Source organism: Perca flavescens, chromosome 21, assembly GCF_004354835.1.
Source record: "Perca flavescens isolate YP-PL-M2 chromosome 21, PFLA_1.0, whole genome shotgun sequence".
Taxonomy (NCBI): Eukaryota; Metazoa; Chordata; class Actinopteri; order Perciformes; family Percidae; genus Perca; species Perca flavescens.
The window spans coordinates 22,731,711-22,749,414 of record NC_041351.1 but is presented as its reverse complement, the minus strand read 5'-3'; the positions used below and the strand labels follow the sequence as shown (position 1 = coordinate 22,749,414).

The following is a 17,704-nucleotide window of genomic DNA, read 5'->3' as shown; positions in this document are numbered from 1 at the left end:
AGTTTCAGTCCATAAATAGTAGGGGTGGGAATCGCCAGAGGTCTCATGATACGATATCATCACGATACATATGTCACGATACGATATTATTGCGATTTTTAACATATTGCAATATTCTGCTATTTATCGCAATTTATTACCTTTTTTCAAACTTCAAATTTTTCCCAATTTCAAAATATGTCCCCAAAAGAAAATTTTGGCAACATCTGTTTTATCTAAAAAGATACATTTCTCTGTTCGTTCGTCTCACTTAAATTTTTTGCAGCAAAATGGGATTGTGATTGAAGCAGACAGACTGACCAACACATATATAATAACAGATCGATACTTGGCATCTGTGTATCAATACAGTATTGCCACGGAAAATATCATGACACTATGCTGTATCGATTTTTCTCCCCACCCCTAATAAATAGTGACAATGTTACTGTAAGCCCTTCACTTGTTTTGTTGTATGGAGGAATATCTTAATGGTACTCCAGAAATGTAGTATTGTACTTCCATAAAGTTGTGGGACTTTCAGAATGGTCAAAACCAAGGCAGCAGAGTCCAAGACATCCTGACTTGTAGTCCCGATATGGGTTAAGCTGCGAAACATGGGATTTTACAATTACCATGATTGTAAAATCCTGGTCTAGTGGAAATGGAAACTTCCACTTGACTCACTCTAGCTGTAAAAAAAAAAAAAGAACAGGACAGAGTCTCTTGCTGTTCCTTGAATTTGTACGATGATTTCAGCATCGTCCTTGACCGACAGAAGTTCGAGAATATTGTTGTTTCGAGCCAATCGTGTCATAGAAAAGTAATCAACACAGGATGCAGGACAATGACTGTGCTCTAGTCATATGGACTCAATTGGACATTACACATACTTTGTACCAAGGGGCTGGCAGGGTAAAGTCATTAAATGTCTGGTCCAACTGATTCAGACATTTGCGTTCTCACATACAGCTCTTCTGGGTAATGTCTAGATCATGCCAGGGTTGCAGTGCATGTCTAAAAGGGACCTCTGACTGGTAAATGACCACATATTTTAAACTCCACAACCCTACAGGCTTTGATTAAAAAAACAATGGTCTCCAAGCCCAAGCTGATATACCCCTGGTGACATCATGGGGGGGGTTTCTCATTTTCTCAGACTTTATCAAACTCTTCCAGGAACCATAGATACCACATTATGCAACAAATATGATACAACCACTACATTATTTAAAGCAAATTTCACTTTATGAGGTTTTTTAACATTAATATGCGTTCCCCCAGCCTGCCTATGGTCCCCCAGTGGCTAGAAATGGTGATAGGTGTAAACCGAGCCCTGGGTATCCTGCTCTGCCTTTGAGAAAATGAAAGCTCAGATGGGCCGATCTGGAATCTTCTCCTTATGAGGTCATAAGGAGCAAGGTTACCTCCCCTTTCTCTGCTTTGCCCGCCCAGAGAATTTGGCCCACCCATGAGAGAGAGACATCATGGCTTTCAAACGAGCAAAGTGGCAGTTGGTCAAGGCCACACCCCCACCCTCCACCTTGCCCCCCCCTCCTCCTCAATAGCTACAGACACAGAAATGGCACATACTAAGGAAAGCTCATTGTGGGACTGGCTCTAGTGGCTGTAACTCTGCACCAAAGCTGAATCTCGGGAAAGAGACTTCAGATACAGTATTAGGGGACCACTAAGGTCTATATAAAATAGACTTCAGATACAGTATTAGGGGACCACTAAGGCCTATGTAAAATAGACTTCAGATACAGTATTAGGGGACCACTAAGGCCTATATAAAATAGACTTCAGATACAGTATTAGGGGACCACTAAGGTCTATATAAAAGAGACTTCAGATACAGTATTAGGGGACCACTAAGGTCTATATAAAAGAGACTTCAGATACAGTATTAGGGGACCACTAAGGTCTATATAAAAGAGACTTCAGATAGAGTATTAGGGGACCACTAAGGTCTATATAAAAGAGACTTCAGATACAGTATTAGGGGACCACTAAGGCCTATATAAAAGAGACTCCAGATACAGTATTAGGGGACCACTAAGGCCTATATAAAAGCATCCAAAGAGCACCATGTCATGGGAACTTTAACTAAGTTTGGTTCCAGTGTAAACACAATGTCAGTCTTGCTCTGTCCAAGCTTTCCTCTTCACAGGGACTCCGTCCTTGATATGCCTTCTCACCCCTTCTTCACTCCGGGGTCTGGTGTTAGTGAACGCTAAATACTCTCCATTGCCACATGGAGCAGCTTCACCATGAGCCTGGAAGACCCTCTGAGCTGCGTCAGCTGAATGTGAGCTCCCAGAATGCCAAGCTCTTCTCCTGGGCAACCTGGCATGTCCAGGAGAACCTGCGGGATTCATAGCACAGAGTCCAGACGCAAGCTTGGCTGCTTCCGAAGCATAGTTGTTGCTAGATCCCTGAGGCTGGAATGGTACACATTCAGACTCAGAGTAGGTGCGACATGTACGGCGAAAGCTACAGACCGACGCAGCGGAGGAGGGAAGTGTGCAGGGAGCGAAAGAGAACGAGGACGGAAGGGAGATTCGTGGCTTGGGGTAAAGAAAACCTGTCTTCCTGATTCTCACTTCTCCTGGTTCTCCTTCCAGTTCCTTTGGCTTTGCTGGCTCTCGGAATCTTTCTGCACCTTTGTCCCCGTTGCTCTGCTTTTTCCTTCTCCTCGCCTGAGCCTCTTCCAGTTTAATTTCCAGGTCGTGAACGTCCTCAGTGATCCGATTGACCTGGTCGAAACGATGCAGCAGCGCACTGACGCGGGGCAGCAGACGGTCCAGGTAGGACTGGACGTCCAACCCAGGCTCGAACACTGACGAGTCCTCAGACCTCGTAGAGAGAGCCGAGGACAGGGGACAGGGGGACGGAAATGAGGAGGACAGGGAAGGAGAGGGGGAGGAGGGGAGGGTGGAAGACAGGGTGGAAAGACGGGACTCCTGTGAGGACCTGGAAGGAGGGATGTCCATACCTTCGAACTTCACCCTGTGCCTGAACTAGAAAGGACAGGAAATGTCTAGAATCAGAAACACAAATTGACTGTGGAGGTTTTGCACCACAACCAGTGCCCTACCACTACCTACCTCTTTAGGTTTGGTGAGTCCCATCCACAGCTTCAGTCTCTTGATGAAGAACTCCACCATCTCATAGTCCTGAGGTTCAATGGTTGGACAGTACAGCTCAGTCTGCTCCGCCCTGAAGGACACAACAGATAGGAATGGAACCTACTTAATGCAATATTTACCAGGGTTTGTCCAAGTTAACTTCAAGACTTTTCAAGACTTTGTTAGTACCACCTAGGATGAAATTAAATGTCAACTTCAAGGCCATAGACAAGGTTCGTACAACTTTTCCATAGTCAAATTCAAGCACTTTTCAAGCACTTTCAAGGTCCATTTTAAAGCTTTTTCCAGCAACTTACACCACCGTAAAATATGTACCAATACATAGTCAAAATTATTATTTAGTGTTTTTGTCACATTAAAAGATATATAATATGCTATAAATAATAAATAATGCTATAAACAGCCAAAATTGTGTGTTTCGTAATAGCAGAAGGATCAGACATTTTAAGCAAAACACAAGTTTTATTTTTCAAAATGTAGACTTTGCTTGCTATCTAACCTGCCTGAGTAAAAAAAAGAACAATAAAAAAAAAAAGTAACGTAAAAACAATTACCCCAAACAAAATCACTCGACAGGTTCACTTCACTAACCCTGAATTATAACCTTCTCTTCATGGTTCATGACATCACATACAGCAAGACAGCTATGGAGAGGAGCACTGAATGGGAAGATCTGAGCCCAATAACATGCAGCTGGCTCATTCTCGGTCAAAATCCAGGACAACAGTTGGTGCACCCTCTTAGATTTTGCTCAGTTTTGTTACCCTTAATTTCAGTCTTTTCACACTTTTTTTCCCAAATCTAGGACATGCCGTACAAACTTGTAATGGTTCAGTCATATTGACATGTTTGTCTTCCACCCTACAAAGCTTGGGCTGCCTATGAATAAATGTCCAAATATTGCTTCCCAGATAATGTGATTTTCAGGCTGTAAAACTGAAGTCATTTCAAGGGCTAAAATATGAAGACATAGGATTTGAACAGAAATATTTTACAGGTCTTGGTTTTTATTCATACACAAGACACATAATACCAACAAAGCATCAGTCATGCCCTACAGCGCTGCTTTTCCCTCCCTGTCTCCAAACCTGTGCTCTCTTCCATAATCAGAAGAGCTCTATTGCTTGGCACTGATCTCCATCAGTAGCAGGGAGGAGGAGGAGGTATGAAGAGCGAAGGAGAGAGAACCTAAACAAAGGAAGGACATTGAGAGGAGGAAGTGATGTTTAGTTTCAGAGTTGAACAAGCTGCACTTTTCTCTTCACAAGTCTTGCCCTCTTCCTTCCTGTGTTTCCTTCTCCCGTGTTTTTCTTCTCTTCCTCCACCACTCTCTTCTATTCTGGCCTCTCCTCTTCCATCCGTGTACTTTCTGTCTTGTATTTTCTCTCCCTCACTTGTTCTTGGTGCTTTTATTATTTAGCACCTGTCGACCATAGAACAGAAAACCTTGTCATGGGAACCACGCACGCGCGTATTTATAATCTGATTCAATCAGATTATAAATATTAGTCCTTATAACCACGACATATACTGTTGTTTTTTTTTTAACTGTCAACATTGCTTTAGAAAAACAAATTTATCACAGAAAAATGAGAAATACTTGGTGGACCCAGATTTTATAAAATATATACCATATCGGTAACAATTTCTACGACGCCCATGTCTATAATGCATTATAAAAACATACTTATAATGCATAATGCGCTTGAAGCACTTTATAATTATAGTTATAAGCACTCGTAAATATCCATAATGTTTTATAAAAATAATCATGACACATTAAAAAGCATTTTATAGTGACTTAAGGTCAAGTATTTTAATAATTAATAATTGCTGGTCACTCACTGACATTTTTTTCACGGCTCAAAGTGTATTACAATTCTCATAGTAATACATTGTAGCCTATTATCTAAAATGTGTTTAGTGTTTAGAGTGAGTAAAGTTTGGGGGGAAGCATCACATTAATGAAATGTAAATGTCTATCATTCAGTAGTGTCAAATTGGAGTACCTTACCAGAACTAACCTATAAACCATTAATTATACTCTCCCCTTCTTATTATTAGCCAACATTTGAAGTGCAGTTTTATCTCAAGTTTGGTCAATTTTGCACGTTTAATAGGACTAATGTCCCCAGTAAAAGAAAACACCTTAAGTACCTTACCCTCAATCATTAAAATATACATTTATAATTAGAAAGTTTCTTAGTAACTCAAGAGTATTGTACTTTGATTGTTCTGATGCATTCCTTTGTTTATTCTTTGTGTATGTAGTAAAAACTTTGTCACCTTAATCATTTCTCTGCACTTCAAAGTGCTCATTTCTTACGTCTGCTGTTATTGCTGGCTGTTTGTATATCCTTAAATCAAAATAAATGTTATGATTTTTCACACTTTTCTGGCACTGAGATAAGACATTTTAAACCTTTATAAAGACTCGTAACGTCTCGTCTTGTTGCATGAATTCACAACACATTTAAATGAAACGGAGTGATGTGGACTGACTAATATGCACCAATGAATTTATTTTCAGCAGGAATATAAACGATACAAAAAAGAAATAATCAAACTGAGGAATAGTCTCAAGGCCAGATGTATGTACATTTGATAAAAGTAGCGTTATCTGCGCCATGGCCAGCCCGCAGAAAGCACACGTTGTGATACATCAGCTTATGTCGGATTTACCAAACCTGCAGTTCATCGGGTAATCAGCGCCTTTTTCTGCCCACAATACCGTAAATTGTGCGGGCCTCCTTCTCTCTTTCTATCATGGATCAGCCACCAAGTCAGTCAAAACAAAGATTGGGCAATAACAAAGTTGATCTGCTTGTTTATGAGGTAACAGCTTGATGCGTGTTATTTCGGCATTGGTGGTGGGGAAATGTATGTATTGACTAGTGCACTGTTTGAAATGATCCTGATGCCAATTTGTGTAATGTAGCGAGGAGTTTAACAACTGCTGGAATGGAATGTGAACGCTGAGTCGGAGATTCGATTACACCTGCTTTTAGGTGCGCTGTCAAGGGCCGGTTTTTGTACATACCGCAAAATACATAATTAGGCGCTGTCATGACCTGGCTCAGGTGGTCATAACAACGAGGGAGACAACACCATGTTAAATGTTTAAACAATACTTTATTAAACCAAATTGAACCGGGTTAGACCAAATTAACTATATACAGAATGGGATGTGGAAATCAGTAGCGACAGTGGTGTAGGGTGTGCATGAGTGAAATAGGTGCGTGTGTTGGTGTTGTAAAGTGTAAACTCAGCAAAAAGCACACCTAGGACAACCTAACCAAATATAACCGAACCTTGGTGTGCCTGTGAGTACAGCCGGAGGAGAGAGAAGAGACAGAGGATACTGCAGCTTAATGCTACGTTTACACGTGGCCGGCTATTTTCATAAACGGATATTTCAACCTCTCCGTTTTCAAAAATGACATTGTGCACAGCTGTCAGTTTTCAGAAAAGTGCTCGTTTACACGTACTCGTGTACATGTGCCGTCAATGCCGGCAAGAGCACGCCAAACCTGTGGGTGGCAGCGTAACGAGAAGCTCAAGCCCACGTTGGCCAATCAGAATCCCGGAAATAGCAACGAATCACTTCCTCTCTGTTCTCTTCCTCACTTCCTCGGCTGCCCAAACCTCCGTTTTCCCAAATCTCCACTCTGGAGTTTTTTTTTTTTTTTTTTTTTTTTTTTAAGAAAGAATCGTTTTCAGAGGCGAATTCTCCGTTTGCGTGTAAACAAAGGGCACAAACGAAGGGAAATGTCTCCGTTTGTCAAAATAACCATGTACGTGTAAACGGGGTATAAGTAGCCTCAGCACACCACACCCAGCTGAGCTGAGTTACTCTCATTAGTAACCTGCAAACAGGAGGAACAAGTTAAGACACACCTCCTCAATGTAGACAGCAAAAACAATTAAATGACACCAAAAGGGCATCACATCTCCTCCCTCGCTCTTTCATTTACCAACTGGGGCACACGATGGGGCGTCCTGCAATAATTCTACTATAGGCCTACCCAGCATGAGGGAACCTCCCCCAAACCTCCACCATCTTGCCACCCTTGTCACACCTCAGCAACTTGATCCTGAAGCAAATTCAGAGGAAGCGAGAGAGCAAAACAGAATGGGGCACTGATGGAAACCCCAAGGTTAGCATAGACAATTAGCCCACTTGCCTCGGAACAAAATGTCTGCCACAGTGTACGCAGAGGCACCCAACCTGGCCCCCGACCAAAAGGAGCAGGTCTCAGACACAGCAGGGTAGAAGTACGGCCTCCTGGTGAGCTGGAAAAACGTTACGCGCCCTGATGTTAAGTAGCAACATTCCGTTTCAACCGAGGCCAAAAACAATACTGTAAAATACAGTGGCACATTTTACGCACACCAAGATTTCCCACTTTCAAAACCACATCACGCAGTTTGGTGGGCACCACCACCTGAACAATTGGGTCCCCAACAAACCTATCACCACAGTGCAACCATTGCCTTACCAGCAGTTCTTCACGAAGGAAATAACCCTGAACTGTACCTTTCAACTTACCCACTGGACTCACCCGAGCCCACACTAGAGGCCATACAAACAGGCTTTTCTAAGACTGTGGAACAAAGCATAGCTGGAGCATGAAAAGGCAAATTGGGGTTTACCTTTAATAGCAGGCACTGGTCTTTCCAATGACCCTCATCACGGCAGTAGTTGCATATCGTACTGCCCTCTTGTCGCGCTGTCCAAGCAGGCTTACGTGAGAGGCCTGGCTTTGCAAACTCCACGCCACTGCGCGGATTCATACTGCTACCAACATTAGCTTTCCAATCTCCAACAGAGCGTAGGCTACTTCACCAAAACTGTTCTTATGCGTCAACACAAAGTCATCAGCTGACTCTGCTGCCTTCAGAAGGGTGGTGGGCTTCTGCTCATATAGAAACAGACTGAGGGATGGCATCTTTAAACTGCTACAATATGATAAGCTCACAAAAGACCCACAAAAGAGCTCACCTTGGTAGCAGAACACCAATGCTGAAAATGGCAAGTCAAATCACGGACAAACTCTACATTGGTCTGCTTATCCCCCTTTACCCAGTTTCTGAACTTCTGACGATAAGCTTCAGGATCCAACTCGTATGACTTCAAGACAGCTGCTTTCACAGTCGTATAATCCAAGCCACCCTCACCACATATAGCCGAATAGGCCTCCTGGGCCCGACCAGTGAGGACACACTGAAGCATCAGCACCCTGTCTCAATCTGGCCATTTTCTTTTTTGCATCGGCAACGTGTTCGAAGAGAGTGAAAAAAAGAATCAGGGTCCCGTTCATTAAACTGCGTCACTAAACGCAAGTTGGCAACAATATCCAAACCCATGGAGGCATCATCATGACCCCCAGAACCCCCAATGAACAAGCTTGCCCTCTCTTATTAACTCCAACCTAGACTGCTCCAAGTCCAACTTCCTCCTCTCAGTTTCCTGATGAAATTTCTCCAATTCAAGCTTTTCTGCCTGCCGAAGTTTCTGCAACTCCAACTTTTCCTCTCTCTCTCAAAATGCCTGCTATGGGTCTCCTGCTCAAACTGCAAAGCTAACAGCTCCTTCTGCTGCTCAAAAGTTAAACTTGCTGCCTGCACCCTGTTGCAACAGATACAGACATGGGTACAGACTCAGTCTCAGTTTTATTTAACACACAACATTGAAATAAATTCAGCAATGTCATAATGATCATCTATCTCCAACAGCTGATCCTTTTTACAACCATTTACAAAATCTACTGTGGGCGCCTCAAAAAAAAAAAAAAAAAAAGAAATCAGACATGGAAGCCATCATCACAAAAGGACAATACAGAAAACTATACATCAACCATCACAGTCGCACTTTAGAAATTGTCAGCCCAACGACAGAGAATTTCCCCCTTACTGCCTAGCCAAAAGCTAGCTAAAGCTCAACCCTAGGCTTCGTGTGGTACTTGCGGTGGCTAGTTATACACGGCATTGGCTGCAGTAATAACCATTATATGCATTCAATGACATTAGCCCGGCAGTCCGAAAGAGCAACCAAAAATTGGCGACCCTCCAGACCCGAGACAATCGCTCTAGCCACTTTCCTACCACACTCATAGAAAGAAAAAAAAAAAAAAAAAAACGGACACCATCCCTGGATAAAAGCACCCAACAACCTGACGGAAAAACTTCTGTCCACAGGGCAACAGACAGTAACAATCATTCTCTGTATTAACCACAGGCAAATCACCTCACAAACAAAGGAAAACCAACCCTGCGAAGCACAGCTAAAATCAACCTTTAGCTGGACCAACCAAATAAAAACTAAACACACCACTGCTAATATAACTTAATTTAACGAGCACCCACTTGTCATGACCTGGCTCAGGTGGTCATCGCAAAGAGGGAGACAACTAGCCTGGATGCCAGCCGAACTTAGCCCCGCCCACAACATTCAAGGTCATTCTGACTAGAATCTGAGTAGGACCACGTCAGGCTAGGAGACAACACCATGTTAAATGTTTAACCAGTACTTGGCCAAATTGAAACAAATTAGACCAAATTAACTATATACAGAATGGGATGTGGAAATCAGTAGCGTCAGTGGTGTAGGGTGTGCATGAGTGAAATAGGTGCGTGTGTTGGTGTTGTAAAGTGTAATCTCAGCAAAAAGCAAACCTAGGACAACCTAACCAAATATAACCGAACCTTGGTGTGCCTGTGAGTACAGCCAGAGCAGAGAGAAGAGACAGAGGATACTGCAGCTTAAGTGGCCTCAGCACACCAGACCCAGCTGAGCTAATTAGTAACCTGCAAACAGGAAGCACAAGTTAACACTTAAATGACACCGAAGGGCAACACAGGCGCACTTTACGCTTCCCCCTCCCATCTCTTTATGGGAAACTCCCACTTTTTCCCTTGCGATAGTACATCTGGCCCTCAGTCTGCGTCTTCAGACAGGCCACAGCAGCATAGTGTTTTCCTGAACCAACTGAAGAAGCGCTGGACTCCACTCTTCTTTTCAACCTTAACCTGGCTGATTGTCAGGTCACCCTGCGCTGCATGATGGGTGATTGGAAGAGCCTGTAGAGCCGCAGTCACAGCTGAGTCTGGTTCTCTGCTGAGCTCCTCGATCACATCCTCTACCATTCAGGACTGAAGTAATGACTGGGGGTTCAGCAGGGGGAGCCATGGGAAGTGGTGGAGATGTCCTCCCAGCAAAGTGGGCCTTTGGTGCAGGCTGCTCAGCTGGTTCAAACCATCCTGGACAATAGTGATGGTGGGAGGTTCATCAGCAGGGGTCACGGTAGGTGTTGGAGCTGAAGCCACAACAGAGTCTGGTTCTCTGGTTCCCTCACTATTCAGGGCTGATGCAGTCACTGTGGGTTCAGCAGGAGGAGTCGGAGGGGGTGGATGAGCTATCCCCTGACCAATCGGCTATCCTAACCTCAACCACTCGAGGTGAAATGCCTTACCCCAACCAATCGAGCTGCTTCCTAGGGCGGGTCTTGGCGTGGCGGCAGATCGCAGTCACAAATCCACAAGCGAGCAGGTTTAATGTTAGGCTCTCCAACATTTTATTTCTCAATTTAATAAACCAACTATTCAGTCAGATAGGTAGGTAGATAGGTTTGTTGTGAAAGAAATACAGTCACAATTTCAAGCATTTTCAAGCATTTTATCTAAAATTCAAGCACTTTTCAAACCTTGAATACACAACATCAAAATTCAAGCATTTTCAAGGATTTCAAGCACTGTACGAACCCTGCATAGAACAGAAAATCAGTATGGATTTTAAGCCTTACAAAAAATTTGTTTACCAAATAACGTTACCCGAATTAAATAACACATTTTATAATAATAATAAAATATAATCATAATATATAATTATACATATAAAATATTGACTTTACTGTTTATTTAATCCTACGAAAGGACAAGACAAAATGTAACACCTTTGTAAATGGCATTCAATACTTTTAAGGCCTTATATATTATGGAATATTACATTTAAGAGTTTTTTTAATACTTTTAAGACCCTGCGGTATCCTTAAATAGCTGTGTTCATTTTGTTTACATACACATTGTGTACCTGTATGTATGGATGAGAACAGCTCCACAGAGTCGGGCCAAGAGCCACACACCTCCACCCATCAGTAGCAGCCCATAGAGAGGGCCCAGGACTGGGTGAAGCCTGCACAGTCTTTGGAGAGCCATCCGGCCACGTAGGATGGACAGCACCGAGACGCCGCTCTGTCGCACTGACAGGAAACCTTCCACAGAATGGGAGAAGAGCTGAAAGAAAGACACAAGTATATCGTATCAACGCATTCTCATCATATCCTACGAAATAAGGCGACTGCCGGCCGGGCATGTGACAACCGGTCACATGACAGGTTTAGCGGTCTTTACACTTAAATTTTGAGCAAATGTTACAGCTACAGAGGCACATACAGTGCCAGTAATTTCAGAGGCTGTTGCTAGTTGAGTTCAACCGACAAAAGGTGAATTTGAGCCGGCTACACGGCACCGCGTGGTGTCGGTTCATTCAGGGGCCGACGCAGGTTGAGTTTAGCCGACAAAACGTGAGCGTCATGCCGCGATGACAGTCAAGTTTAGGCACCAAAATGACTAGTTAAGATTAGACAAGAGATCGTGGTTTGGATTAAAACACTCCCGGGACACAAACACACGTTTCCTGGCTGAAAGTCTTGTGTTTTCCCCTGGACATGACCTCCTCCTTACGTGGACCACATCGTCCTTATACAGCAGCCGTCATTGTGGTGCATACAGCATTAAATACGCGGAATACATAATAATTGCAGAGCTTTACTTTAGCTATATGTATGAATGGTTCATGAGAATAGCCTGATAAAAATAAATATATTCTTCATGAAAATTGGATTCAGCGGAACTCTTCTCTCCGTACCGTGTGTCCGAGGTGAGCGCAGAGCAGCAGCAGCAGAATCAGTAGGACGGTCAGAGCCCACAGCTGCTTCCAGGCTCTCTGCAGCACTCTGCCCAACACCACCCACCTCCGCACAAACCGCAAGGCTCCCAGCAGCTGGAACACACAGCAAGGGAAATTCAATAGAGTGGGGAAAGCTACGAACCAGTTGTGAAATGATGAAGCCGAGCCGTCCTTTACCTTTAGAACAAGCAGAGTGAGCAGGACAGCTGCACACTGAGAGCTCCTCTTTGCCAGCAGGGCAGCACTGTGGAAGTCCATGAAGCTGTCTGGCTGGGATCGAAGCTAAATGGCACATACAGGCTATTGTCATGTCATCAGAGCAATACATAGAAGAGTACGTTTTTCATTAATGAATACAGGGTTAGGATACGGGTTGTATGTACATGTAGGGGATTAGGTTGTTGTTGCACGGCAGCTGGATTCTCTCCATATCGCAAGATCACGTGAGAAACGCAGGATCACAGATCACAAAAAAAAATCCAAGTTGACAGGCTTCAAGTAATGTGATGCATAAACTGTGTAAATGAGGCCAAAACATCTCGGTCGGACCCTGGTGGCTGGCTGCAGTATAGGTCATAAACCCCGCCCCCTCCATGTTAGCGGATTGGAAAAGGGCCAAACAACACAGTCAAAGTACACATCAAATACATTGTTGAAATGGTCATTTTTCTGATAAGTTTAGTTTTTAATTAGTTATTTGATGCAATAAAAATGGGGGGTGAAACGTGGTGATTGACAACTGTGATTGACTCGCGATTGGTTGATCTTTATGTACAGTCTATGGTCTGAACTACCAGCCTACCGCACCAATCGGCATCCTGTGAGGAACAACTTGCAGCTTCGGCCGTGGTTTAGGTGTGTGTGACAGCCACGACTGTTCGTTCAAAACAACAATGGCGGACGTGATGGACAGATGGTTCATCTAAGAATTTGCTAGGTATTTTTTTTTAAAGTGCCTGCCCTTTCCCAAACATTTTATCCAATGACGGATTCTCATATTGTTCTCTGTAACAAACCATGTGGTGATTCAAGTTATGATTAAGTAGCATTTTTCCCTCATATCTGCTAAATTTACCTACAAGGACTCGGGGACAAGCGAATAACTGAAACGGACTTCTCAGATGTAGGTTATGTAACTACCCCTAAATCTGAAGAGAGAGTTGGTCAAATTTGGATTTATTAGGCTAACATATAACTAGGGCTTATTCAGTTTATACTGATGGTGGATCGTAAATGTTTTCTGTTTGTGTTTCTCACCTTGGAAACACAGGACGTGGCTTGGGACAGGAAGCAGAGCTGCAGGATAGCCGTTGCCAGGGACAACAAGGCCAGGAGAAGCTGGAACCAGTGTCTGCGTTGGCGCAGGTACTGGGCACGCTCAGTAGCAACGGACCACAGTTCTCCCAACAAGATGAGGAGAGCAGAGACGAGAAGGAGAACCTGCAGTATAAAGCGTGTGGATTATTTTTTTAATCCTTTCCTTAAAGTGCTCATATAATGCTCATTTTCAGGTTCGTAGCTGTATTTAGAGGTTGTACCAGAATAGGTTTATGTGGTTTAATTTTCAAAAAACACCATATTTTTGTTCTACTGCACATTTCTGCAGCTCCTCTTTTCACCCTGTGTGTTGAGCTCTCTGTTTTAGCTACAGAGTGAGGCATCTCACTTCTGTTCCATCTTTTTTGGGAGTCGCACATGCGCAGTAAGTACTGCTAGCTAGTCAGTCACAGAGCATGAGGGAGTTAGCTAGCAGCTAGGCGAGCATTATAACGTGTGTTACAAAGTGACCACGTTTGTCTCTGAAGTAAAGGCTGGACTACAATAGAGCTTTTTGCAGCAGTTTATGAACAGTGTTTTCTGTTGGAGATGGTAAGTGCCTTTGGGCTTTCTCATTTTGTAAACCTATAACATGCACAAAAAGATATATAACACAATAAAGGGGAAAAGCCAAAAAGCATAATATGAGCACTTTAAGAAATAGTTTTGCTCCTAAATTCTATTATTTATGTATTTGAAAGGATGGCAGTGTTTGTTACCGTAAGTAGCACCTGCAGGTCCAGTCCAGAGAAGGATGAAGGGATGAGGATTGGATGGATGAAGAGAAAGGGGACGACTCTCTGTGTCTGAGCCCACTCTAGTTGTATGGACACACACACGAATAAACCAGACTCTCGGTGGTAGTGTGTGAAGTCCATAGAAAGAGTTTTAAACCTAGGAAAAAGGAATTAAAAAAAACATCCAATCTGAAAGCATCAAATCAAAGTAATACATTCATATTCTTTTGTACTTTTAAATTCGATTTTTATTAAACATTTTTGATTCCTACGGAATGTCAACTGGATACAGTAACATGTCGAATTCAATATATATCCCATGTATCTCTTACATTTTAGATATCATTGTTAGGACAGAGGGCTGAGATGATGAGAAATCAGTTTAATGAAGAAAAAAAAAAATATCACATCACAAGATTCAGTACCCCAAGCAAATATGCAAAGTGGTTTGGTATTCTACGTGAGAAAATGTTCATGTAGATTACGTATTGTGTTAATGGTCCATTTGGTTCCTAAGATAAGTTGCATTGCTTTGTTCTTAGCAAGTTTGAATGGGATGGCACGCCTCATTATTTTCAAAAGAGTAATTCAATCTCGTCTTGTTCTCAGACAACAACTTTAAGAACGAAGGCATTAATAAATACCCACTCAGCATAGTCTGGGAGATGCAGTCACCTCGCCGTAACTAATCCACTTACTGGTTCTCGCTCCAGTCTGCCATGTGCAAGTCGGCGAGAAGCTGCCGTATTGTCACACTGCTGTTTCCCAGAGAGACGCGTGCGAGAGGACGGAGGGGATGGGAGTACTGCAGCCGTGGCAGCCCAACCAGGCGCAGCGCGGGGTTCTGGTGTAGGTGGAGCACCAAGGTGTTACTGATCCACTGCTCTGCATCCGACCAGCTGGATGAAGAGATGGGCGACATCAACTTGGGATTGTGTGTGTGTATGCAAGTAAAAATGCAGATATATATACAGATGAACGATCCGCATCATCAGGACAGTCAATTTTCAAGCTTTTAACTTTCGGATAATTAGATTACATATACTTTTTGAAAAAAGAAACTTTAAAAAGTCCTCTAGGTGATTAGTCAAATGTGTCACCGTGGCAGAATTAAAGCTGTACTAAGACATGCGCAGACATTATAATCGTGAAAGGACACCATTTAGTCTTTGTTCGTGTTATTATCTGGATATGAATATTCGGTAACACTTTACTTGAAGGTATCTACATAAGAGTGACATGACACTGTCATGAACACATGACACTGTCAGAACACTGTCATGACACATGAACCCTAACCCTAACCACAACTTGTCATGACAAAAACTGAATGACACTTACTAAAAGAAGCGTTATGTCATAAACATTTATGACTTGTTTATAATGTTTATGACATGTTCACGACAGTTGAGAATAAGTTGGCTGCATGATGAACGTGATGCCACCATGCACATAAAAAAAAAAATTAAATACAAAGTAACTTGAGACTCTTCAGATTGTCCTATGATTATCTACAATACAGGCCAAAAGTTTGGACACACCTTCTCATTCAATGCGTTTCCTTTTATTTTCATGACTATTTACATTGTAGACTCTCACTGAAGGCATCAAAACTATGAATGAACACATGTGGAATTATGTACTTAACAAAAAAGTGCGAAATAACTGAAAACATGTCTTATATTTTAGATTCTTCAAAGTAGCCACCCTTTGCTTTTTTATTAGTGAGGTAACAAATTCCACTAATTAACCCTGACAAGGCACACCTGTGAAGTGAAAACCATTTCAGGTGACTACCTCATGAAGCTCATTGAGAGAACACCAAGGGTTTGCAGAGTTATCAAAAAAGCAAAGGGTGGCTACTTTGAAGAATCTAAAATATAAGACATGTTTTCAGTTATTTCACACTTTTTTGTGAAGTACATAATTCCATATGTGTTCATTCATAGTTGTGATGCCTTCAGTGAGAATCTACGATGCAAATAGTCATGAAAATAAAGAAACACATTGAATGAGAAGGTGTCCAAACTTTTGGCCTGTACTGTATACTGGGATGGATAGTACTGTGTGGGAACCAAAATGTTAAAAACAATTACCATTCCCCATGCTTCTTGATCTACCATGATCTAAACCACCAAGCAGAACACGCTTTTTTAATATCAGCACAAAATCATTCTTAAGTTGTCTACACACCAACCAGACGGCCGACCCTCGGCAGAAAAGCCAGTCGAAACGATCAGTCTCCCCCTGTTGGTCCAAAAAGTGCCACAGATCCCACCAAAAAGACGAGACGAGACGTAATACGTCTCTATAACAGCAGGCGGCACTAATCTGTATTGTTGCCGAGGAAATAAAAAAACGGCAGCTGATTGGACGAGCGCGTCACATGGGTTTGTTTTCTCCGGAAATTCAAAGCCAGACTGTCATGGCGGCCGTTCAGAATACGATCTCATATTGTACTAAGATAGTTCACTGAAACATGTTTCTGAAAACATTTTAAGCGAGAAATAGGCCGTGCAGTTGCTGAATCTGTCTTCATTTCAGCTCAACAAAGGTCAGTTTAAAAGATTTTCGTCAGATTTTGAGAGACTCTAGTCACCCTCATTCCGCTCCCCATTTCCGGGTGAGTCCCGACTGCCCTGCCGGCGACTGAACATGTCAGGTCGGCCAAAATAAACGCCGACAGCCCCTCAGACTGACGACGGCACGGGACACACCGAACAGATTCGCGTCACTGACCTCGCCAGACTGTCCAACGGCCGATAATCGGCTAAGTGTGTCCCGGCTATTAGTGACACCAAAGACCTTGTTGCTTTACAGTATACATACATTTGTACAGTAGTACAGTATACAATAGATTAGCAGCTAAGGATCATGGCTATTACATTATATGTGTTAGTATAACATGTAGGATTTTGCATTCCATCACTCACTCCCACCCTTCTGAAAATAGGACTATAAGAATGTCAGTAAGTTTTGTGGTATACTAGGAATATTGCTCTTCTATGCCAAAGATCCCATATCTGAGGGGTTTTATTTTTTAGGATTCAGTTATGTGCCAAAACTAATGTCACATCTGGCTTGATGAAAGTGGTGTAGCATTTTAAAAAAACAAGATACAAAGGGTGAACAAGAAATGTGTTTTTAATGCCTAAAAATGTTTGTAATACAGTACCAGGATGTGCACAACTACCTGTGTCATAGATGTTGGACAGCTAAGTCTTTGGAATCGCCCCTGCAGCTCAGTCGTGTGCCCCCCTGACCTGACTCCTACGCACCAGGTTTTCTCCCCGGATCATACAGTGTGCGGCTGCATTGGTTATGGTGTAGTGTTTTGACAGCAGGAAGCTGAGTGTTCTCCTTACTGTCTGAGTGAGGTGAGGTTCGGGACACCCAAGGGTGCTGTGTGAAGACGCCGCCTGACAGCCGAGTGCAGCAGCTGGCCCTGCCTCTGCTCCACGCTGTCCTGGTAGTTCACCATCAGCACCAGCAGCAGCAACAACAGCTGGCACACACAGTGCTGCAGGAACGATGCAGAAGATCATTAACAA

At 42.9% G+C, this 17,704-nt stretch overlaps 1 protein-coding gene across 1 annotated transcript in view; it reads right to left on the bottom strand.

The window, feature by feature from the left end:
• Positions 1 to 2,024: 2,024 nt before the first annotated feature.
• The window catches only part of pkd1b (polycystic kidney disease 1b), a 45,608-nt gene continuing 29,928 nt past the window's right edge, over positions 2,025 to 17,704 (bottom strand). Inside the window, exons 32-40 of the mRNA XM_028568596.1 lie at positions 17,519 to 17,673; positions 14,852 to 15,052; positions 14,136 to 14,310; positions 13,357 to 13,539; positions 12,277 to 12,381; positions 12,058 to 12,192; positions 11,221 to 11,423; positions 3,090 to 3,201; positions 2,025 to 3,002 (exon numbers count right to left, since the gene is read on the bottom strand). Of these exons, the coding sequence (XP_028424397.1) occupies positions 2,118 to 3,002; positions 3,090 to 3,201; positions 11,221 to 11,423; positions 12,058 to 12,192; positions 12,277 to 12,381; positions 13,357 to 13,539; positions 14,136 to 14,310; positions 14,852 to 15,052; positions 17,519 to 17,673 (2,154 nt within the window). The 3' untranslated portion in view covers positions 2,025 to 2,117. The remainder of the gene's footprint in view (positions 3,003 to 3,089; positions 3,202 to 11,220; positions 11,424 to 12,057; positions 12,193 to 12,276; positions 12,382 to 13,356; positions 13,540 to 14,135; positions 14,311 to 14,851; positions 15,053 to 17,518; positions 17,674 to 17,704) is intronic.